Source organism: Saimiri boliviensis, chromosome 21 (genome assembly GCF_048565385.1).
Source record: "Saimiri boliviensis isolate mSaiBol1 chromosome 21, mSaiBol1.pri, whole genome shotgun sequence".
Classification (NCBI taxonomy): Eukaryota; Metazoa; Chordata; class Mammalia; order Primates; family Cebidae; genus Saimiri; species Saimiri boliviensis.
Genome location: NC_133469.1, coordinates 12776177 through 12801085, shown reverse-complemented (window position 1 = coordinate 12801085; position 24909 = coordinate 12776177). Strand labels below are relative to the sequence as shown.

The following is a 24909-nucleotide window of genomic DNA, read 5'->3' as shown; positions in this document are numbered from 1 at the left end:
ACTTTCATTTGCTCACAGCAGCTGTCTGGCTTGAAAATGAATTTCACAGATGGTCCCCAGTTATATTGGGAAGAAATACGGGCCGCTTCCACCCAGATGCTGAGATGCTAGAGTTTAACCACTGCAATAAACACTTGTGGTTTTTAATTTAAAGGATACATAAGACTCAGCAATTCAATTTCTAACTTGACACAAAAATGGTTATTTTTCAGTAATGGGGGTAGGAAGGCAGAATGTAAAAGGAGATAAAACCAATTAGTAATTTTTAACTGTTAAATGCACTCAAGTAGCCAGTCAAAACAGGCAGCCTGAGGAAACCTGTTCCAACTTGAAAAACACTTAAAAGCACTATAGAAAATGTGCAGGGAAATCCCTCCTGGTTTTCCAACCCAGCAATGAGAAATTTTTAAAGCACAGGTGCCATCTTCCTCTGCAAAACAATTCAGCCCTCTCCTCCCCCCTCCCCCCTTCCCCGCCAACTCAGAAAAACAAAAGATGGGCTCCCACAAAAGGGTCTAATACCTTACTCTTTAAGATGAAAAATAGCTCAAATATCTTCAACATGCAAGAAGTTGGGGGAAGAAATTAATCTCTTCCAGTCGGCTATATACGTATATATTTTTACAAAATGTTATTACAGACTGGATCGTTTTGGTGGGCAGAAGAAACCTGGCAGTGAATTCTAACTAATCTGCATGAAAGACAAATCACAATGGTTGGAAGAAAAAATTAAAAAAAAAAAAAGAAAAAGAAAAAGGAAAGGTGAAGAGGAAAAAAAAAAAAGGAAAGACAAGTGTTCCTTAAAATGTAATGAAGTCTGCAGGAGTCACTACCACTTGAGTGGTTTCATTTACGTGAAGGAGGAGGAGGTGGGGGAGGAGGAGGGTATTGGTAGGCAGTCTGCCCCATGTAACCTATCATATTGGTAGCTCCTGGAGGCTGTGCAAACTGTTGTGACATCAGTGGCTGTGGCTGCTGCCCGGACCGGCCTATCCCACTAAACTGCTGGCTAGAGCTCTGCGAACTTCTCCCAGTTGAGGTGGTGCTACTAGCTCCGTAAGTGCCAGCACCATATTCTTGAGCTGTATAGCTACTGGTGCCGTAAGCAGCTGCCCCATAGGTGCCTTGACCATAGGTGTATTGGCCTGCTTGTGCTCCAAAGGCCGAATTTGGACTTCCATAGCCACTGCCATTAGCATAACCAGCTCTATCGGTTTCACTACGATCCCGATAGCTTGCAGAGTCTCTCCGGCCACCATCCTTGACTCCTCGTAGCCTTCGGTCACACTCATCCTGATACATCAGATTGGGATTGTTGGCTGAGGAAGTGGTCCGGTATCGAGAACGACCACCTAATGGGAAGATATAAGGAAAATTTTGAGGCCAGATATATGATCTAAACATAACAATGTCAAAATTCTACTGGGTACAAAAGTATTAAACATTAAAGGACACCAGACCTTTTCAACCCTTTTAGGTCCTTAACTTGAGGATAATCAAGAAACATGGTCCTAGAATATGAAACTGTGAGTCAGGAAGCCCAGATCCTATGTCTGTTTGTACCCACCACCCAACAGTGTAAAATGACTGATCTCTCCGTATGGAAAACTGAAAAGCTAATATACTACTAAGCATTTTTGAAAGTACTAAAAAAGGCAACCATGACCGGGCACACTGCTCACACTTGTTGTCTCAGGACTTTGGGAGACCGAGGCAGGCAGGTCACTTGAGGTCAGGAGTTTAAGACCAGCCAACAGGGTGAAACCTTGTCTCTACAAAAAATACAAAAATTAGCTGGGCATGGTGGCACATGCCTATAGTACCAGCTACTTGGGAGGCTGAGGCAGGAGAATCGCTTAAACCCAGGAGGCAGAGTTCATTAAAGAGAGCTGAGATCACGCCACTGCACTCCAGCCTGGGCGACAGAGTGAGACTCTAATCTCCACCCCTGCTCCGCAAAAGCAACCACATTAAAACTCAGACCAGTCTTTAAGGAAAAAAAAAAAAAAAAATTCACAATTTAGCTTAAGTGTACACAAGCACCATGTACTTAATATTGTGCTGCAAAAGTAGGACTATTAAAACAAACCACACGTTTTCTTACTTGAAAAAGGTTACAAAAAGCATGAAGCAGTGTCCTTTGTTGTTAGGCAACATACTTAGGCCTTTGCATGGTTAAAAACGACTAAAAACAAGGTACGATAAGCAGAAAAAGATACCTCAGCAGTACCTGGAAAACTCCAGGACTTACCCTTACCCCCGCCACCGCCGCCGCCTCTGTGGTCTACTAGCTGCATCAGTTTTGGATTGATAGCCTGATTAGCCTCTTCCAACACTTTGATCAGCTCTCTGGCCTGTTTCAGGTTCCCTGGGGTGAAGAAGGTATAGGCGGTGCCCTTGTTGGTGCTACGGGCTGTTCGGCCAATACGGTGCACATAATCCTCTGAGCTGTTTGGATAGTCATAGTTGATCACAAACTTGACATCTTCCACATCTTCCATGTCGATGAGTCAGTGGGTAGGTTGATGTGGCAGGGAAAGAGAAGGTAAAGGACATGCCAACAACAGGTGGGAAGCACGAATGCAGATGACAGCAAGAGGAAAGAAAGTGAAGTTAGTAACCACTCTGAACAGAAACAAAAAGAGACTCATCCCAACAGAGTAAAAGAGGACTGATTCCTGGGACATGCATGGAAAAGTGGCATTTTTATTGGCTGTAGAATCCTAAGGGAATCCCATCCAACCATCCAAACTCCTGCCTCTGCTACATTTTAACCAATACACTGACAGGAGTTACACCAAGATGGGTCTTCAGACCCAAATTCCAATACTTTCCTTTTAAAAACTGGGACATAGAACAAAGTGGTAAACCACTGTTAAGTTACAAGGCCAAATCACTTCTACTCTGTTGGGAGAAGCCTGGCAAAATCTACCAACAACATAACAAACTTACCTTTAAACCAGTCACAGAGCAAAGTAAAAAAAGGAGCTTCATATATTGTATTACTACAATTTAAAGGAAACTTAATCAAAAAATTTAGGTTGTTTTTCACTCTTATATTTTTAAGAAACTGAGTAGAGCCAAAGTTGTTAAGTACACACCTATTTTCCTTTGCAGAAACATCCAGATTATCTTTCCCCTTTCAATTACAAGAGCACATTACACTAAAATTTTACTGTACTACCAAGCCCAGCTTCTGCCAAAATGAGGATATTTTTGCTCAACTCAAGGTTATTTCAACTCAGCTTGTTTCAATTATCAATGATTGTCTATGTGACCTGGGAAATTAAATTAACAGCCAAAGAATGTGGGAAAAACCATGAAACCTTGAGACAAGTTTAGTATTCTGTCCACTGCTGGGAATTGGGCTGAATAACCTCCTAAGGCTTAAAATGTAAATGTTAGTGTAATGCTTTCAGCTGAATGTCTATTTTTACCTACTTAAACAAACAATTTTAAGAATATAACAAAGAATCCTACTGTTTTGTGGAAAAAAATCTGCATTTTACAAAGAATATTCAGAAAATATCCTAGATAAAACACAGATTTTTGTGATATAAATAATTAAAAAACATTCTCTGTTTGTTACCAGACCGATGCACACTCCCTCCTCCTTTGGGAAACCGCTGCAGCCGATCCCGTCTCTTTGCCTTTTATTTTTGGCGGCCTCCTTTCGAAAACTCCGCCTTCTGACACGGGACCACTGGAGCGCGGGGAGCATGCATCAAGGGTCCGTGGCAGTGAGAAGTCCCCACACACGCTCGCTCTGTGAACTGGCTTAGATGCTTCTCTGTAGCCCCATTTGGTTGCCAAGCGCCGGAGAACCTGGGTTCGGGTAAAAATTTCAGGTCCTCCAACGCCTCCCCCAAGGATAATTGGGGTGATTGTAGAAAAAAATAATTAATAAAAAAAAAATATAAGTTACATCCAAAGGGTCAGACTGCATCTATTGCCCAGACTGGATTAATTTCAAGGGAGAAAGGGGAGATGATTTAAAAAAAAAATCAGCTGTTATTACGGGGTTTGTGAAGAAGGGGCTTTATGTCTGTTTCTTATTACAATAAAGGCTCCTCGGTCTTTACTGACCCCTAAAGTCCTGAATCACACCAGAAAGACGAGAAGGCACTTATCACAGGGGGCAGCTTGAGTCTCCGGCTAGGGTCGTTGACGCCAACAAAGGAAAAAAGAATTTACAGGGCCAGGGTGGATGTAAGACACGGGGTGGGGAATTCTACTGCATGACATCTTCAGAGCTACAGTAATGCTCCTTAGACAATTCCACTGCATATGACCATGGCAGCAGAACAAGTTCAATTACTACACTGGATGCATAAGTGTGCTTTCCTAGCAGAAAGCACCAGGGGCTGGAGTCAACAGTTCACACACTAATACTTGGAAGTATTTCTGGGGGTGTTCAATAGAGGGCAGACATGATGCAAGTTCTTCATACTAGAAAGGTGTCCTGTGTGCGCGCACACAGCTGGCTGGGGGCACATAGGAGCAAGCGCAGAATTTGGTTTTCTCCAGTCAAGTCTACCCTGATGTTATCTGTGCACTGCCACAATATTATCTTGCTGGCTTTCTAGAAGATGCTGTAGCAGGGTAAGAAATGGAAAGTTAATGTTTTGGCCAGCTGCCTGGGATAAGAACCTTTTGTCTGAAAGGCCCTATGACATGGCCTAATCTCACTAATTAGGAGGGACTAAATCTAGCCAACAGGCTCATCTAGAGCTGCTTCCGGCCAATGTAGATTTGCCACGGCCATGTACTGAGTGATCTGCAGCTGATATCAAAGCTTCTGTTAAAAAACAAAACAAAATAAATTCAATACTTTTAGTTTAACAGTGTGTAGTTTAAACAAAAAAAAAAAAAAAAAGGAAAAATAAAAACTATCCCAGTGGAAAGGGAAGTGATAGCCTAAGATGACTATTATAAAATTATGGGAATCAAAGAACTTACCTGAAGGGAACATTTAAGAGACCATCGCTTGACAGGAAGTGAAAAAAGGCCTGGTGACTCAGCTGAAAATTGCACCCCTGTCTATGAGGTAGAAGCCTTCACTTTCCAGGATCTTGTAGGACATTGGTCAGATTTCTGCCATTTTGGTGGGTTTTCTCCCTCTTTTGATTTTTTTACAAGGCAGCAAACAAAGGGGCCCAAAACAAGCACTGATGCTGAGTAACAAGAAACAGACTCGGGTACCTTCCCTCTCCCCTCACTTGGATGAGTGGGGGGTGGGATGAAGAGTCTAAGTTATTCTAATGGTAGCCAATTAATTTGGTTTAGAAATGCAAGGGGGAGCAAATATTTTTAATTGTCTAGGCAAGATGCACAAAGAAGCTACCAGCACATAGCAAGCCTGTTTAAAAACCAACCATTACTGAAAGCGTTTATGTAAACTGCTTTCAGGCCTCCGCCTCCTCTCCCAACAGGCCCAAGTTCTAATGGCACAGATCCAGACATGACCTCAGAGGGCAGAGGGGCAGAGAGAACTTTTCCGTCATGGCTGCAGGTCACCACCTCTGAAGGAGGGAATGATGAGTGCAATGGAATAAAAAGCTTCATTACTTTCGTATTCCAGTTTGAATACCTGTTCTCTTTAAATTAAATAGTATAAGGGAATAATATGGCACTGCTCACCTTACTTCTTACTTACTAGGCAAATTAAATACCTGTCAATAATTTAAGGATTTCCTTGAAATAATCTTTTTTAAAATATTGAAGTTCTGAGTTAGATCTGTTTAGCTCAGGATAGTGGCCTAAACTACCATAAAATTCTCTGCGTATCTTAAATGGTAATACGTCAAAAATTACAGAAAACCATCTTTTAATTAAACTCTTCAATTGGATAACACACCTATGAATAAAAGGACATGGGCAAGAGAAGAGGACAGTCAAATGCCCATGATAATCTGACCTCAGTGAATTCAACTGGGCAAATATAAGTTTGATTGCTATTCTGATACTATGTTACAGACTTACTAAACTCCATCTAATAAGCATTCATAAAACTGGATCTCTCTGTATACATCTAGCTTAAACAGACAGGGATAGGGAAAAGATTAACTGAAGAAACTAGTTTACAATAGCTAGGTTTCGTCAGGCTTATTCTATCAAACCAGAAAACACCACCAGAGAAGTTGAGCCATTCAACTGACTGTCTCTTTTCCCTCTAACTGTTCGAATAGTCATGCCTAGGCCCTGCTGCAGACCAAAGCCTGTTTGTTAGGAGCAGGAAGAGACTTTGAAAATAAAAGAGGGGTGGGGGAAAACCAAAGTTTAAAAAAAAAAAAAAACTGTGGGGAGGGGAAATGGGGAGAATCACGATTTGTATTCTTTTCTTTCAAATCTAACCACATGTATATATAATTTTCTAAACTTGAGGTTTGATTTTGAAATAACAAATCTTTAAACCAAAAGATACATATACCATTGACAGAGACACCTATCTATACAAACCTAGCCCACGGGAGGCTACATCTGTAGCAATAAGGATGGGTGCCTTTCCAGAACGGAACTCTGTAAAAACAAACAATAATCATCATCAAATAAGCATTCCTAGCTATCTGATCTGTTTATACTACCATGTTAAAATTTCAAATAATGGTGTCAGAAAATCCCAAGCTCTTATAGATACGAGATTTTGAAAATCTTTATTACATTCATCTTCAGCAGGATAATAAACAAAAAATTACGTTAAGATAGTATGGCAATTTGTTACATAATTAACATATGCCAGAATTTTTTCTCCGTTTTTTCCCAAATGAGACACAACCAGAAGTTGGGGGGCAATAGAAGGCAAGTTTAAAAGATGTGAAATGAAAATAACTTATTTTCCTCCAAGAGGTATGCATATTATTATTATTATTTTGAGACCGAGTTTTGCTTTTGTTGCCCAGGCTCCTGGAGTGCAATGGCACGATCTCAGTTCACTGCAACCTCTGCCTTTTGCCTTGAAGCGATTCTCCTGCCTCAGTCTCCTAAATAGCTGGAATTACAGGCATGCACCGCCATGCCCGGCTAATTTTACATTTTTAGTAGAGATGGGGTTTCTCCATGTTAGTCAGGCTCATCTCAAACTCCTGACCTCAGGTGATCTGCCCACCTTGGCCTTTCAAAGTGCTGGGATTACAGGCGTGAGCCACTATGCCCAGCTGTGTATTATTTCTTTCTCTCTCTTTTTTTTTGAGATGGAGTTTCGCTCTTGTTACCCAGGCTGGAGTGCTATGGGGCGGTCTCAGCTCACCGCAACCTCCACCTCCTGGGTTCAGGCAATTCTCCTGCCTCAGCCTCCTGAGTAGCTGGGATTACAGGCACGCACCACCATGCCCAGCTAATTTTTTGTATCTTTAGTAGAGACGGGGTTTCATCATGTTGACCAGGATGGTGTCGATCTCTTGACCTCGTGATCCACCGCGCCCAGCCCTATTTCTTAATATGGTCTCCTCTGTTTCACTCAATGGCCTTCCCTTAAGAGAAGTCCTGAGGGCTGGGCACAGTGGCTCATGCTTGTAATCCTAGAACTCTGGGAGGCTGAGGTGGGCGGATCACCTGAGGTCAGGAGTTCAAGACCAGCCTGGCCATCATGGCGAAACCCATCTTTAAAAAAAAGTCCTGGAAAAAAAAACACAAAAAACAAAGTACTGGCAGGAAATATGCTAAAATATGAATCAAAAATTAAGAAAAATTTTTCTTTGAACATCTCAGTAACGGTTTAATTCTCCCCAAATGGTAATTACATTTTTAAAATCAGAAGCAAAAATTGGAAGACTTTAAGGTAAATGGTGAAAAGTTGTGAAAAAGTTTGAAAAACCAGCATTGTGGACCTTAAAGAACTGTTAGGACATGCTAAAAGTGCCCTCAGTAATTCAATTAACTACAACAGGAATAAGACAAACTGGCCTTTGGGCCAAATCTGGCACAACACCTATTTTTGCAAATAAATTTTGTCAAAACACAGCCACATTATCTCTTTGAGACAGGGTCCCACTCAGTCACCCAGGCTGGAGTGCAGTGGCACGCTCTTGGCTCACTCTAATCTGTCTCCTAGACTCAAGCCAATCCCCCCACCTCAATCTCCAGAGTAGCTGGAATTACAGGTATGCACCACAAAGCTTGGCTAATTTTTAATTTATTTTTTAATTTTTAGAGACAGGGTTTCACTATGTTGCCCAGGCTGGTCTTGAACTCCTGGGCTCCAGTGATCCACCTGCCTCAGCTTCCCAAAGTGTTGGGATTATAGGCATAAGCCACCAACAGGTGCCTAGTCCAGGCCATTCTTTACATACTATGACCTTCAACTTTTGTCCTACAACAGCAGTGCTGAGTGGCTATAGCAGAGACCACTATTTGGTCTATAAAGCCAAACCTATTTACTATCTATCTGGCCCTTTACAGAAAGTTTGCCTATCCCTAAAATACAGCGTGGACATTCACTTACAGGGGAAAAACAACAAAAAATCAACAGAAAATGTTTAGTTTTAAACTTACCATTAAGTACCCAATCTCTTTCTGGTTGACTCTTGTCTCCGTGGATACACATAGCTGGCCAACTATCAGAAAAAAAGTGACCAACATTTTAAAAATCTTTTTAAAAGAGGCAAATCAAGCTTTAAAGACAAATGCTATCATGCAATTTTGGTAAGGTTTGTTGGGCTTCAATGAATAGACGACTATACTCATTAAAAGAGCAAACTGCATGGACAGGCATTATTAAATACTACACAGCATTTACAATATCAATTTAGAAATTTCCAGTAACTATAAAGTTACCGGAGGTGAATACCAGAGGTGAATGGCCTTGGTGCTATACTCACCCATCTCTGCGCATCCTTCGAGTCAGATCATCACAGCGTCTCTTTGTCTCCACAAATATTATTGTCTTGTTTTCCTTTTCAGCCATTATTTCTTCCATCAGTTGAATCAGTCTGAAAACCAACAATGCAGTCACCACACAGAAAGTATTTCTCTATGTATTACGTGGAAGATTATGTCTGCAATACCAACTCCCAAAGCTACAGTACTTTCTTCACACGTTACCTTTAAAAATTTTTTTAATAGTTAATAGACTGGGCGCAGTGGCTCAGGCCTGTAGTCCCAGCACTTTGGAAGGCCGAGGTGGGCAGATCACAAGGTCAGGAGATCGAGACCATCCTGGCCAACATGGTGAAACCCTGCCTCTACTAAAAATGCAAAAATTAGCTGAGCCTGGTGGTGAAGGCCTATAATTCCAGCTATTCACAAGGCTGAGGCAGGAGAATCGCTTCCAACTGGGAGACAGAGGTTGCAGTGAGCCAAGATTGCGCCACTGCACTCCAGCCTGGCAACAGAGTGAGATTCTGTCTCAAAAAAAAAGTTTAATAGACATAAGAGTACTGAAGTTCTGCTGTGTGCTCAAGAAATACTGACTCATACCATCCTCACAGCAAGTCTCGCGTTGAGTGGTATTATTCCCATTTCACAAATAAACTAAGGCACCAAGACATAAAATTGTCTAAAACTATACAGCTGATAAACACTAGAGCTGAGATTCAAACCCAAGGATTCAGAACCCTTGCTCACATTTAACCATAATGCTCCAACAAATAATATAAAAGACGGATTATCAGAAAGCTAGCAATGCTTTTAATGCTTTCAGGCCTCAAAATACACTACTGGTTCTTGGAATACTAATTTTCGAGGGTTATTAGAAAAGATTTATCAGCATTATCAGAGAGTAAAATCTCTTTCATACTTGTGGTCTTTTTCACTTTCCATGCAGACATCCACTATCTGGAGGATGTTGTGGTTGGCACTCAACTCCAGATTGCCTACGTTGATCTGGGTGTAATCACGAAGGAAATCCTCTGCAAGCTGTCTTACTTCTTTTGGCCAGGTTGCACTCCACATTAATGTCTGCCTATCAGGCTGTCAAAAAAGCAAAGGCTTTCTTTCAGGCTAAGGAACTTGGACAAATGGAATAAAGACTGCTTATTATTAGCTTTACACACCCTGATTTGGTCAACAATTTTACGGATCTGGGGTTCAAACCCCATATCAAGCATTCTGTCAGCTTCATCCAATACAAGGTAAGTACATCGGCGAAGATTTGTCTTTCCTGACTCCAGGAAATCTATCAGACGTCCAGGAGTAGCTATGCAGATCTCAACACCTGTAAAACAAAACCAAAGATCAAGCTAATTGGCTACGTGCAGTGGCTCACCGCTCTAATTCTAGCACTTTGGGAAGGTGATGTGGGAGGATTACTTGAGGCAGGAGTTCACAACCAGCCTGGTCAACATAGCAAGACCCTGACTCTACAAAAACTTAAACAAAGCACCACCAGCCCTGGTGGCTGTACTCAATGCTGCAGAGAAGCTAAATTTCAACACAGTACCTGCAAAAGCATTATGTCAGGATTTGTGTACAATCATCAAATCTTCAAAGTTTCCAGCCATGTCGAACCTTCTCTCTCAAAATAGCTATTTTAGTCACATCTGAGAATTCCTAAGCTGCTGAAATTCTGAATTTTCCATAAGAACCCACCTTTTTCAATTTCATCTGCAGGAATTGGTAAAGTAAGACAAACTAACAATTCTTATACACTATATAGTATTACCTCTTTCCAAGTCTCGAATCTGGGGACCTTTAGGAGCACCTCCATAAATACAAGTACTCTTCAATCTAGAACATTTGCCATAGTCATCGGCCACCTGCTGTACTTGCTGGGCAAGCTCTCTGGTAGGAGCCAGAACTAGACACTGAAACCAACAAAAAGACATTTGAGACCCCATCCCAAGTTAAAACAAAACAAAAACACAAAAACAAAATGCTAATCTAACTAATTCTTTGTTGTCTGATCTGGTACATTCAAAGTAAGGTGAGGGGGGTACAATGGAATGTGTGAAAAAATTATTAGAACTTCATATTTAGTATGTGGAATACTAGTATCCTCATTACTTTTACTATGACACATTATCAATCAATACAGTTTATACATACTATCTAAATGGAGATACACATTTTATTACCTGGTTTTGTGTATACAACTCTCATTTACAGGTTAAAACATCCTAAATCTGAAAATGCAAAATGCTCTAGCAACTATTTACTTTGAGAATCACATTGGTTCTCAAAAATCTGTTTTGTTGTTGTTGTTGCTTTTTGAGACGGAGCCTTTCTATCTCCTGGGCCGGAGTGCAGTGGTGCAACGTCGGCTAACTGTAACGTCTGCCTCCCAGGTTCAAATGATTCTCCTGCCTCAGCCTCCTGAGTAGCTGGGACTATATCCAAAGTGCTTGGATTAAAGGTGTGAGCCACTGTGCCCAGCCTAAAATTTGAAATTTTGGATGGTCAACCTGACCTAAACGAGAAGTCACAAAACTGGCAGAATGACACATTCCTGACTTCTAGTTTAAGCACTTCACCAGGAGGATTAGGCAAAAACAACAAAAATGTACACATAATCTGACAACACTATGTACAATCTGGCCAAAATACAAAAATCAACGTATCATATACCATTCAAATTATGAAACTTGCTTTGTGTACTGATCCATTAAATATCAACTAATGATAATGCTGTCAGACATATGTGATGTAGTATATAAAGAAGTCCCTTCTTATATCTTGAGACATACTGTACCTGTTCATAAATACAAATGACAAATGCAAGCTTAATTCTTAAAAAAGTTAAAAAGTCCTGCTGAGCAGTCTAGAAAAGAAAAAAATATAAAGAAATTTAAAAAGTACACATTCAAGGCCAGGTGTGGTAGCTCACACCTGTTACCCCAGCACTTTGGGAGGCCAAGGCAGGCAGGTCACCTGAGGTCAGGAGTTCGAGGCGATCCCAGCCAAGATGGAGAAATCCCATCTCTATTATAAACATAAAAAATTAGCCAGGCGCAATGGCACACACCTATAATTTCAGCACTTTGGGAGGCCAATGCAGGCAGATCACGAGGTCAGGAGATCAAGACCACCCTGCCAGCATGGTGAAACCCCATCTCTACTAAAAATACAAAAATTAGCTGAGCGTGGTGGTACACATCTGTAATCCCAGCTACCCGGGAGGCTGAGGCAAGAGAAATACCTGAACCTGGGAGGTGGAGGTTGTAGTGAGCTGAGATCATGCCACTGCACTCTATCTAGCCTGGCAACAGAGCGAGACTCCATCTCAAAAAAAAAAAAATTTTTTTTTAATTAGCTAGGCATGGTGGCACAAGCCTGTAACCCCAGCCACTCGGGAGGCTGAGACAGGAGAATTGCTTGAACCTAGGTGGTAGAGGTTGTGGTGAGCCAAGATCACACTGTTGCACTCCAGCCTGGGCAACAAGAGCAAAACTCCATCAACAACAAAAAAAGTACACATTCAAAATGTTTGAGGACTGTTACTTAAATCTTACAGGTAGGCTGGGCGCCATGGCTCACACCTGTAATCCCAAAACTTTGGGAGGCCAAATCACCCAAGGTCAGGAGTTCAAGACCAGCCTGGCCAACGTAGTGAAACCTTGTCTCTACTACTAAAAAAAAAAAAAAAAATACAAAAGTTATCCAGGCATGGTGACATGTACCTATAGTGCCAGCCACTCAGAGGCTAACGAAGGAAAACTGCTTGAACCCAGGGGGTGGAGGCTGCATTGAGCCAAGATTGTGCCACTGCACTACAGCCTGGGTGACAGTGCAAAACTGTCTCCAAAAAATAAAAATAAAAAATTTAAAATAAACTTCATAGGTAGGCCGGGTGCAGTGACGGATGCCTGTAATCCCAGCACTTTGGGAGGCCGAGGTGGGCTGATCACGAGGTCAGGAGATAAAGACAATCTTGGCCAAAATGGTTAAACCCTGTCTCTACTAAAAAAACAAAAATTAGCCGGACGCGGTGGCTCACGCCTGTAATCCCAGCACTTCGGGAGGCCGAGGCGGGTGGATCACGAAATCAGGAGATTGAGACCATCCTGGTCAACATGGTGAAACCCCATCTCTACTAAAAATACAGAAAATTAGCTGGGCATGGTGGCGCGTGCCTGTAATCCCAGCTACTCAGGAGGCTGAGGCAGGAGAATCGCCTGAACCCAGGAGGCGGAGGTTGCGGTGAGCCGAGATCGCGCCATTGCACTCCAGCCTGGGTAACAAGAGCGAACCTCCGTCTCAAAAAAAAAAAAAAAAAATTAGCTGGACGTCGGGGCATGTGCCTGTAGTACCAGTTACTCAGAAGGCTGAGGCAGAAGAAGCACTTCAACCCGGGAGGCAGAGGTTGCAGTAAGCCAAAATCAAGCCAATGCACTCCAGGCCTGGCGACAAAGCAAGACTGTTTCAAAAAAAACAAAAAACAAAAAACAAAAAACAAAAAACAAAAAAAAACAACTTATAGGTAGTATAAATGAAAATGATCAAACCATAAAATTATGCTGCTCTACAAACATTTACAAGACTATTTTTGGGAGGCCGAGGCGGGTGGATCACGAGGTCGAGAGATCGAGACCATCCTGGTCAACATGGTGAAACCCCGTCTCTACTAAAAATACAAAAAATTAGCTGGGCATGGTGGCACGTGCCTGTAATCTCAGCTACTCAGGAGGCTGAGGCAGGAGAATTGCCTGAACCCAGGAGGCGGAGGCTGCGGTGAGCCGAGATCGCGCCACTGCACTCCAGCCTGGGTAACAAGAGCGAAACTCAACGCCGGGCGCGGTGGCTCAAGCCTGTAATCCCAGCACTTTGGGAGGCCGAGGCGGGTGGATCACGAGGTCGAGAGATCGAGACCATCCTGGTCAACATGGTGAAACCCCGTCTCTACTAAAAATACAAAAAAAAAATTAGCTGGGCATGGTGGCGCGTGCCTGTAATCCCAGCTACTCAGGAGGCTGAGGCAGGAGAATTGCCTGAGCCCAGGAGGCGGAGGTTGTGGTGAGCCGACATCACGCCATTGCACTCCAGCCTGGGTAACAAGAGCGAAACTCCGTCTCAAAAAAAAAAAAAGTACAAATGGATAATGTGCATCATGCCTAAAATACAATAGTCAGTAGATTGTAGTTTTTTCTTAGAATTACAAACAAACTGAAACACACTTACGATTGGGCCATCTCCCCTTTCCAAGTATGGCTGGTGGTTAATATGAACAATTGCAGGCAGGAGATACTGGGGAGGGAAGAATGACAACCTTACACTTCAAGTACAATCTAAGATACTTAATACTATCTTAATAATTACTGAATTAATGCATAAATAGTAAAGTGAAAAACAGAACTCACCATTGCTATCTATATACAGGAGGCAATGCAAATTTGTACATAAAATGCTTCCATATATTTAATAACTAAAATAGTACCAACACTATCTGAATTGCACTTTTATGAAGAACTTCTCGAGAACGTACGTTGACAATTAGAATAGCAAAATAAGTTACCACATTATCAAGGATATTGTCTTGCTCATACATACCGCCAACGTCTTCCCAGAGCCAGTTTGAGCAATGCCCACCATATCCCGGCCACTAAGAGCCAATGGAAATCCCTGGCACTGAATTGGAGTTGGTTCTGTAAAGTGCTGATCCATCAACACATCCATTACATATTCTGTAAGAGAATTTTATTTTATACATTTTATTGTGTTTAAAACTAAGGGCAGAAGCCAAAAGGGTTTTTTTTTTTTTTTTTTTGAGACGGAGTTTCGCTCTTGTTAGCCAGGCTGGAGTGCAATGGCGCGATCTCGGCTCACCGCAACCTCCGCCTCCTGGGTTCAGGCAATTCTCCTGCCTTAGCCTCCTAAGTAGCTGGGATTACAGGCACGCGCCACCACGCCCAGCTAGTTTTTTTTGTATTTTTAGTTGAGACAGGGTTTCACCATGTTGACCAGGATGGTCTCGATCTCTTGACCTCGTGATCCACCCGCCTCGGCCTCCCAAAGTGCTGGGATTACAGGCTTGAGCCACCGCGCCCGGCTCAAAAGGGTTTTTAAAGAAATTTTTTTTTTTTTTAAGACGGAATCTCCCTCTGTCACCCAGGCTGGAGTGCAGTAGAGCCCTCTCAGCCCACTGCAACCTCTACCTCCTAGGTTCAAGCCATTCTCCTGCTTCAGCCTCGCAAACAACTGGAATTATAGGCACACACCAACACGCTGGGTTAATTTTTTTATTTTTAGTGGAGACAGGGTTTCACCATGTTAGTCAGGCTGATCTCAAACGCCTCACCACATGATCCACTGGCCACAGCCTCCCAAAGTGCTGGGATTACAGGTATGAGCCCCAGAGATGGCTTTAATAAACTTTTAAGCTCACCGAAGATAAGATTTACCCAGCTTCATCTCTCCAAAGCGCTTTTTCTGTATCTACTTAATCTGTGACCAGCTATTAAGAAGCTGCTATAGGCCAGGTGTGGTGGCACACACCTATAGTCCCAGCACTTTTGGGAGGATGAGGTGGGTGGAGGTCAGGAATTTGAGACGAGCCTGGCCAACATAGTCAAACCCTGTCTCTACTAAAAATATAAAAATTAGCTGGGAGTGGTGGCTGGTGCTTGTAATCCCAGCTACTCAGAAGGCTGAGGCAGGAGAATTGCTTGAACCTTGGAGGCAGAAGTTGCAGTGAGCTGAGACTGCACCGCTGCATTACAGCATGGGCGACAAAGTGAGACTCCATCTCAAAAAAGAGGGGGGACGGCCGGGCGCGGTGGCTCAAGCCTGTAATCCCAGCACTTTGGGAGGCCGAGGCGGGTGGATCACAAGGTCGAGAGATCGAGACCAACCTGGTCAACATGGTGAAACCCCGTCTCTACCAAAAATACAAAAAATTAGCTGGGCATGGTGGCACGTGCCTATAATCCCAGCTACTCAGGAGGCTGAGGCAGGAGAATTGCCTGAACCCAGGAGGCGGAGGTTGCGGTGAGCCGAGATCGTGCCATTGCACTCCAGCCTGGGTAACAAGAGCGAAACTCCGTCTCAAAAAAAAAAGAGGGGGGAAAAATGCTGCTAGAATAGCTGTCTACCTCTCCCCAAAATTTGAAAACCATTACCCTAAAGAGTCGAACAGTACATGGGAATATGGTAGTCATTTATTGTTTACCAAATTCAAATTATATCCAGCTAGAAAGCAATTTCATTCTGCTGTCTTCTAAAAGGGAGAGAACAAATTCCTAGAAAAAGATAAGAACCTCAATAAAAAGAAAAAAAGAAATTCTCAGTCTAAATACAAGAACAGAACAGGCTGGGCATGGTGGCTCATGCCTGTAATCCCACTTTGGAAGGCCGAAAGTGGGCAGATCACAAGGCCAAAAGTTCAAGACCAGCCTGGTCAACACAGTGAAACCGCATCACTACTAAATATACAAAAATTAGCCAAGCATTATGACGGGCGCCTGTAGTCCCAGCTACTTGGGAGGCTGAGGCAGGAGAATCACTTGAACCGGGAAGTGGAGGTTGTAGTGAGCCAAAATCACACCACTGCACTCCAGTCTGGGTAACAAGGCAAGACTCCATCTCAAAATGATAACTAAATTAAAAAGAGAAAAAACAAAACAAAACAAAACAAGAACAGAAGAACAGATGAGCATAAAAACAATCTCTTATCCTTTCAACAAAATCCCAATCCTGGCTCAAGTTTTAATAACCTACTACCCATGACTACTATTCAACCCAATTTAACAAATCAAGGTTCTAGACTGAAGAACACTTACGTGGGAAGTTAGCATGATGGAAGGCAAACACAGGTTTAGGACAAACATCTCCCCCTCTCACTGTAATCTCTTTCTTTCTGCGTAGTTCATCAACCTCATACTACGGGAAAAAATGAAGTAAGTTAGTAAACTAGTTATTCTAAACGTTCAAAATTTATGTTCCAAGCTAGCTGAACAATTATCCAACCCACAGTTACAACGGTAAATGTTTACATAGTACTTTCAATACATATCACTTTAACTTTGCAAGGCTCCTACTTAATTTGTAAGCTAATGAATGATGTAGGTGATTAAGAGTTCTATTTTCTTTTTTTTTCTGTTAAGGGCTTTTTTTTTTTTTTTTTTGTATTTTTAGTAGAGACAGGGTTTCACCACATTGGCCAGGATGGTCTTGATCTCCTGACCTCATGATCTGCCCACCTCAGCCTCCCAAAGTGCTGGGACTACAGGCGTGAGCCACTGCGCCCAGCCAAGATTTCTATTTTCTTTTCTTTTTTTTTTTTTTTTTTTTTTTTTTGAGACGGAGTTTCGCTCTTGTTACCCAGGCTGGAGTGCAATGGCACGATCTCGGCTCACCGCAACCTCCGCCTCCTGGGTTCAGGCAATTCTCCTGCCTCAGCCTCCTGAGTAGCTGGGATTATAGGCACGCGCCACCATGCCCAGCTAATTTTTTGTATTTTTAGTAGAGACGGGGTTTCACCATGTTGACCAGGTTGGTCTCGATCTCTCGACCTTGTGATCCACCCGCCTCGGCCTCCCAAAGTGCTGGGATTACAGGCTTGAGCCACCGCGCCCGGCCTTCTATTTTCTATAGGAGAAAACGAGTATTTAAGTAACTCGCCCAAGGTCAGAACTAGGAAGAGGAAGAAAAAGTGGAACCTGGACCCAAGTACTCTATTACACTTCCTTCTGAAAGAGTAACCATTTCATTTGAAAAGTCCAAAACAATGATAATGAGGCACAAGAACAGACAATGTTGGCCGGGCACAGTTGCTCTACAGTGGGGGGGAAGAGTGCGGCATAGTTACACGTGTCTGTAATCCCAGCTACTCAGGAAGCTAAGGCAGAAAAAAAATCTTGAACTTGGGAGGTAGAGGTTGCAGTGAGCCAAGATCATGCCACAACACTCTATCCTGGGGGACAGAGCAAGACCTCATTTCAAAAAAGAAAAAGACAACACCAATATATTTTTTTCACTGACAGTTGAAAAGACATGACCTAATATACAATACAGTTTCAATCATGTATAATAAATTAGGAAGCATTATCAACAAATGAAAACAAATTAAGTGCATATTTAAACTGGCCCCCTTTTATGAGAATTACTGATCTCAGTTAAGAATATAAGAAAAATATCAGCTGGGTGTAGTGGCTCACACCTCTAATTCCAGTACTTTGGGAAGCCAAAGCAGGTAGATTGCTCAAGCTAGGGAGTTCGAAACCAGCCTGGGCAACGTGGCAAAACCTAGTCTCTGTGGGGAGGGGAGGGGACGTGATTAAGAAAAAAATTTTTTAAAAAAGAAAAATATCACCACACTAGAATAAAATGTAAAACAGCAACACTAGTGTATGAATAAACTCTAACCACTATGTCTACTGGTTCAATAATCTGTACATTAAAACACACACACAAACTTACTGGAGTCAGCCTTGCTACTTCCGGATGTTCCACATAAAAATTTTTCTCAAACTTGGGGAGCTCGCTCAAATCCCACTTTTTTTTACGCAAACGCTCCCCAGGATTACCAAATTTCTTCGGGGGAAGGCCACCACCACCTCTTGCTCCAAATCTAGGAACATCAGAATTTTCAGTTCATCAGTATTTTTGAAGTAATATATCTTACACACCATAAAAAGATTCAAAAAAGGTAGACTACTACCAGCCTACCTCCAAAAGATCATGTTATTCACTCCTATTTAAAGGTATGGAGAAGTGTATAAAACTTCCTTTACTACCCAACAAAAATAACTGTTTATGAGTATGGCTATAATAGGTGAAAAATAAAAAATTCCTGTATACATTCTAAGGATTACAATCACAGATTCTGGAACCAGACATGATTTGAGTTTTTATTCTGCCACTTACCGTATAATTAGATTCGAATTATTTAACTTCTACACACCTCAGTTTCCTATGCAAGTTAGAAATACCACCACCGGCTGGGCGCGGTGGCTCACGCCTGTAATCCCAGCACTTTGGGAGGCCGAGGCGGGTGGATCATGAGGTCAAGAGATCGAGACCATCCTGGTCAACATGGTGAAACCCCGTCTCTTACTAAAAATACAAAAAATTAGCTGGGCATGGTGGCACGTGCCTGTCATCCCAGCTACTCAGGAGGCTGAGGCAGGAGAATTGCCTGAACCCAGGAGGCAGAGGTTGCGGTGAGCCGAGATCGCGCCATTGCACTCCAGCCTGGGTAACAAGAGCGAAACTCTGTCTCAAAAAAAAAAAAAGAAAAAGAAATAATACCACTATTTCAGAGGCTGCTGAGAAAATGACCTAATAATGTATAATGTGCTATAAAAAAGTATCTGGCACAGCCGGGCGCGGTGGCTCACACCTGTAATCCCAGCACTTCGGCAGGCTGAGGCAGGTGGATCATGAAGTCAAGAGATCGAGACCATCCTGGTCAACATGGTGAAACCCCGTCTCTATTAAAAATACAAAAAATTAGCTGGGCATGGTGGTGCGTGCCTGTAATCCCAGCTACTCAGGAGGCTGAGGCAGAAGAATTGCCTGAACCCAGGAGGCGGAGGTTGCGGTGAGCCGAGATCACGCCATTGCACTCCAGCCTGGGTAACAAGAGCGAAACTCCATCTCAAAAAAAAAAAAAAAAAGTATCTGGCATAACAAGCACAAGCACTCAGTACAAGCAAGCATCATTTCAGTCAAGAAATAGTTACTAGGTGCCAACTATGTATCAGTTACTATTTGAAGTGGTGCCCTGCTGGAGTTACTAAAGTAAATAAAACAAACAAGTCTCTACTCTTGTATAACAGACAGGCAGGCAAAAGATGACATTAGTTTAAGTTTCAGTTAAAGGCAAGATCGTGGACAAGGAGGAAAATACACTCCAAGCATGTCCCTCAATCTTAGAATAGCTTCTTGGGCCCTTCCCCCTTTAAACTGTGAAGAGCACTCCTTGTAGACTGGTCTTCATTTTTAGCTTATTCTAATAAAAGAGCTGAACAAGCCACGTTCAGTGGCTCACAATCCCAACACTTTGGGAAGCCGAGGTAGACAGATCACTTGAGGTCAGAAGTTCTGGATCAGCCTGGCCAACATGGAGAAACCCTGTACACTGGTGGTGCACGCCTATAATCCCAGCTACTTGGGAGGCTGAGGCCGGAGAACAGCTGGAATCAGGGAGGCCAGAGGTTGCAGTGAGCTGAGATGGCACCACTGCACTCCAGCCTGGGAGACAGAGGGTGACTCCATAGCAAAAAAAAAAAAAAAAAAAAAAGCTGAACATAGATTTATGACCTCTCCTTCTTCGTCTCTACTTTTACCTTGTATCTTCTCCTTGTTCCCAAACAGTATTATTAACGTACAGAAAAGCCACTAACAAGACTTATTTACGGTTTTATAAGTTAACTAATTACTCAAGATCAACTTCCCGCTTTGTACATACCTTTCACAACAGACAAGCTCAAGGGGAATGCAAATATGACCACTAGCCAAAGCTAAAATTTAACAAATCAGAAGCTACTTTTCGTAGAACTATCTTAACACTGTGATGTACTTCATCTTCCCTATTTCAATCTTGTGAAGTGCAGGGCTTTGTTTGGCATACAAACTGTATAGCATTTTTTTCACTGACAATTTTTTTTTTTTTTTCCTGAGACAGAGTTTCTCTCGTTACCCAGGCTGGAGTGCAATGGCACAATCTCAGCTCACTGCAACCTCGGCCTCCCGGGTTCATGCAATTCTCCTGCCTCAGCCTCCGGAGTACCTGGGATTACAGGCACGCGCCACCATTCCCAGCTAATTTTTTTGTATTTTTAGTAGAGATGGGGTTTCACCATGTTGACCAGGATGGTCTCAATCCCTTGACCTTGTGATCCACCCGCTTTGGCCTCCCAAAGTGCTAGGATTACAGGCGTGAGCCACCGCGCCTGGCCAAAATTTCTTTACTCATTGTAATATACTGTACTTAATTTTGGTTCCTTTTCCCATTCTAACCCACTTGTAACATCATCTCCCCACCCCAAGACAGAGGTTCGCTCTGTCACCCAGGCTAAAGTGCAGTGGCACAATCTCAGCTCACTGCAACCTTTGCCCTCCAGGATTTAAGCAATTCTCCTGCCTCAGCCTCCAGATTAGCTGGGATTACAGGTGTGCACCACCACGCCCAGCTAATTTATTTATTTATTTATTTTTAGTAGAGATGGGTTTTCACCCTGTTCACCAGGCTGGTCTCAAAAACTCCTGACATCATGATCTGTCTGCCTTGGCCTCCCAAAACCAAAGCGCTGGGATTACAGGCATGAGCCACCGTGCCTGGCCATATCATCTTATATAAAGTTCCACTTTATAACTGACAGGCTGCAGCAGATGTATTACCTACAGGGCCTCAATTTCCTGCAATTCAAAGCATTAGAACTCTGGCTTAACCTGCTAGACATTCCTCTAAACACAAATGTAACAAAAATTGATAACAGGAAAATTTCATTGGGATCACTGGATACCTACATTCAACAGGTAGAACTTGGCTAATTCCTTATACCACCGCTGAGGCAGTAAAATAAGAATCAGAACAGGACGAGCACATAGCATCGGGATACACATGTCAACATCTTTAACATGCTCCTCAGCTTAAGGCTCAATAGTGCAATGGTGAACAGACCAAAAGGCCACCTCAATCGCCATCCCTGAACTTGCTGATCATGCAGCTAAATAAGGCACCTTTCAAGAAGTACAAAGTCTCTGGATTATCACTCCTGCAAATTATATTTATTACTGCTGCACTGCAATAATACCCAAACCTTAATAATCTAGGAAAAAATAAAACTTTTGAAAGTAAGGTTCCTGGTAAGGCTTTAAACTAATCATTACCATTTATGTATTTTTTTCCTCTCTCCGTATTTCTCTGGCTATTTATTCAAGATATACTACTCCACACTAAACATCTAATTTGAAACACGGAGTTCTTGGAAAATATGCTGCCTTCCATGTTTATAATTAATGCTGACATAATTAATGACCTCAAAATTCAAGAAAACCTTTTCCTTTTGAGCATATCCATGGTATCTTTAAACATGCACATCGTACTATGGTATAATATGCTCCTGCAATGTTTTTATCCAGTCAGCAATTAACAATTTAACTTGGCTTTGCAAAAAAATTCAGCTTTGAAGATTCATGTTAACATTAAAAATCATACTTCAAATGTACAATGCCTATCATTTTTCCATCACACATGTAAAATACATGAACTGACCTCACTTACTTCCTTTTCAAAGTAACCACTTCAACTGTGTAATGTTCAGTTAAGAGTAGAACAGCAATTCAAATCAAGAGCATGTCTTGGGAAAGGGAGAGCTGGGGCAGACCTTGAAAGGCCAGTTCATTTGAAATTTTTTAAAAATGTCATCTGATAGTCAAGTATGGATCAATAATTCACTTTTCCTCCTTTCAAATAACTTTTTAAAGCAGATATATGGGGAAAGGAAGTATTAACCCAAACACCCATTATAAAGAAACAGAACACTGTTAGTACCTTGTAGCCCCCTCTATGTGCCTATTTCACGTTTACAACTTTCACCCTAACCACTACCTTCAATTTTGTTAACCATTCCTTTCCTGTCATTTTTGCACATAACCTTTAATGTGTCACCCTACCACAAACTGCATTTTAACTCAACATGTCTGTGACTTACTGTTAATCTAAGTCCCCCCATCCCCCCCCCATTCAATTGTATTCAATGGCACAACTACTCACAACTTACTGAGACTTTTGAGTTGCTTCTAATATCCTGTTGTCATGAATGCTGGTATACAAATTTTCATGTATAAGGATGCTGGGCCACGTGCGCAAGGATTGCTCTAGGCATTACAGTGTAGGGTATAAAGCTCAGGGAGGAATTTCTGGGTTGTTTTCGACTTTCCTAGATAATGTCAAATTATTTTTCTAACTAGTTGTATCGAAATTCACTTCTAAACTTAGCAATACGGTAAAACACTGAGCAAACATTCCACCTCTAAACTTAAAATGAAATCAACTATTTTCCTTCCTAATAAGGTATAAATCAAAATTTTAATTTTGTAAAAAGTAGCAACTGAAGTGGTTGTGACTAGTAGTACATCTGGTAGTTGTATATCTGAACCACAAAAGACAAAAATGTTTGGAGAAAATATCGTTAACAGAGCCCTACCACAGACAGACAATTACATCCATTATCTTTTAATTCCTGACAACACATCAAAGTAAAGGCAGTTACCCCTTCCTCAGAGGAGGAAACAGGTTCACAATAGTTTGGGATCTTGAACAAGGCGACACACACACACACACACACACACAGTGGCATCACTTTTTTGGGAGACGGGGGAAGTTCGGCGGAGGCTGGAGTGCAGTGGCACGATCTCGGCTCACTGCAACCTCCACCTCCCAGGTTCAAGCGATTCTCCTGCCTCGGCCTCCCAAGTAGCTGGGATTACAAGTGTGCGCCACCAAGCCTAGTTATTTGTATTTTTAGTAGAGACGGGGGTTTCACCATATTGGCTAGGCTAGTCTCAAACTCCTGACCTCATGATCTGCCTACCTCAGCCTCTCAAAGTGCTGGGACCACAGGCATGAGCCACTGCACCCGGCCTGTCCAGACACCGCTCTTCTAAGTGGTAGCACAAATAAGAACATCTCTTAAGCGACATTTTCTTTTAACAGTAAAATTTAAATGTCTGGAAACTTTAGGTTTAAACCCATGTTAACTTCCAACCCGGTAATTCTGGCATTATAATACCAATGACTTTTTTTTTTTTTTGAGATGGAGTCTCGCTTTGTTGCCCAGGCTGGAGCGCAATGATGCGATCTCTGCTCACTGCAACCTCCATCTCCCGGATTCAAGCCACTCTCCTGCATCAGCCTCCCGAGTAGCTGGGCTTACAGGCATGTGCCCCCACGCCCGGCTAATTTTGTATTTTTGGTAGAGAAAGAGTTTCTCCATGGTGGTCAGGCTGGTCTCGAACTCCTAACCTCAGGAGATGGCCCTGCCTCGGCCTCCCAAAATACTGGATTACTGGCTTGAGGCACCGCGCCCGGTCCACAACACCAAGAACTTTCTAGAGAGACCGACCAGTTGATGCTGCTGTCCAACAAGGGGGGAAAAAGGCTGAAATCGTAAAATCAAAGCTAAACTCTCCTTCCCCTAAACACGATCATTCAGATGGGAACTCCACTGCTTTACATCCCAAAGTATTTCTCCCACTCAAAATATGACTGAAGAGGGTTAAAACCTATTTTTAAAAATAAAAAGTCGGTCTTTCGGTCTCCAGTGCCATAAAGGGAACCCTGGGGACAGAATGTCAAGGCTGCCATTTCGTGAAAGGTTTTCCCGGGCTCAATGAAGTCTTCTCTTAGGAAGATCCGTGTTTTCCAGAGGAAGGTCGCGGCCTGGAGACATCAAACGGCCCGCCCGAAGCGGCCAGGCTGCAGAGCCGGCAAGTCAGGCGAGGCCCCGACACCCCGGCCGGGGCTGCTGCGGCCAGGCCGCCCTCCCGACCCCCCCCCCACCCCGCGGCTGGGACGAGGCCGGACCGCGCCACGACGGCCGTCCGCACCAAGGGGGCCCAGCGTCGCCAAGCCGCCGCCCTTCCCGGGTCCGAGTGACCCTGGTCCGAGGCCCGCAAACGAAACCGCCGTCTCGCCTCGCCTCCCGGGGTCGGGAGCAAGGCTCTGAGGCCCGCAGTCCGCTGGGCCTACCCAGGAAGCAGCCTCCCCACCCCCACGCCAGGCCTCTCCTCCCCCACCCTTACCCTCCACGGTCACGATCCCGGTCCCGGTCCCCAAAGCCGCCTCCGCGCATGGTCCCAAACGGATAGAGATCTGGGAGCGGGGCACGGATGGCCGGGCTCGGGAGGGCCTGCGGCTCCGGTCTGGTGACGACCGATGGCGGCGGCGCCTCCGCTGTTGGGGCGGCGGCAGGCGCAGCGCTCTCTCGCTCCGACGCGCTGTCTCCCGTCGCAGACGCCACCGTCGCCGCCTCTCTCGTCGGAGACGGGAGCAAAACACAGAGAATCGGGGCTATAAAGCCGGTGGGCAGGTTT

The 24909-nt window shown here is 43.3% G+C and overlaps 1 protein-coding gene across 2 annotated transcripts; it reads right to left on the bottom strand.

The window, feature by feature from the left end:
* Positions 1-599: 599 nt before the first annotated feature.
* Positions 600-24909, bottom strand: DDX17 (DEAD-box helicase 17). Of its 2 annotated transcripts, none has more exons than XM_039463230.2 (13): positions 24619-24909; positions 18286-18436; positions 16647-16746; positions 14419-14552; positions 14050-14115; positions 10598-10739; positions 9990-10150; positions 9734-9906; positions 8817-8927; positions 8491-8552; positions 6460-6519; positions 2252-2494; positions 600-1352 (listed from the first exon to the last, which is right to left on the bottom strand). In XM_039463230.2, the coding sequence occupies exons 1-13, from the start codon at positions 24666-24668 to the stop codon at positions 847-849; spliced, it is 1959 nt and encodes a 652-aa protein (XP_039319164.1). In that variant the 5' UTR covers positions 24669-24909; the 3' UTR covers positions 600-846. The 2 variants fall into 2 exon arrangements, with proteins under 2 accessions (XP_039319164.1, XP_039319165.1); XM_039463231.2 differs by having other exon boundaries at positions 2258-2494.

Bases quoted from the DNA above. Each gene is read 5' to 3' on its own strand.
- DDX17 (XM_039463230.2), bottom strand. From the start codon at position 24,668: ATGCGCGGAGGCGGCTTTGGGGACCGGGACCGGGATCGTGACCGTGGA. The intron at 18,437-24,618 runs GTAAGGGTGGGG...TGATGTTCCTAG, and splicing joins CGGGATCGTGACCGTGGAGG to ATTTGGAGCAAGAGGTGGTG. The intron at 14,553-16,646 runs GTAAGTGTTCTT...ATTCTCTTACAG, and splicing joins CCATCATGCTAACTTCCCAC to AATATGTAATGGATGTGTTG.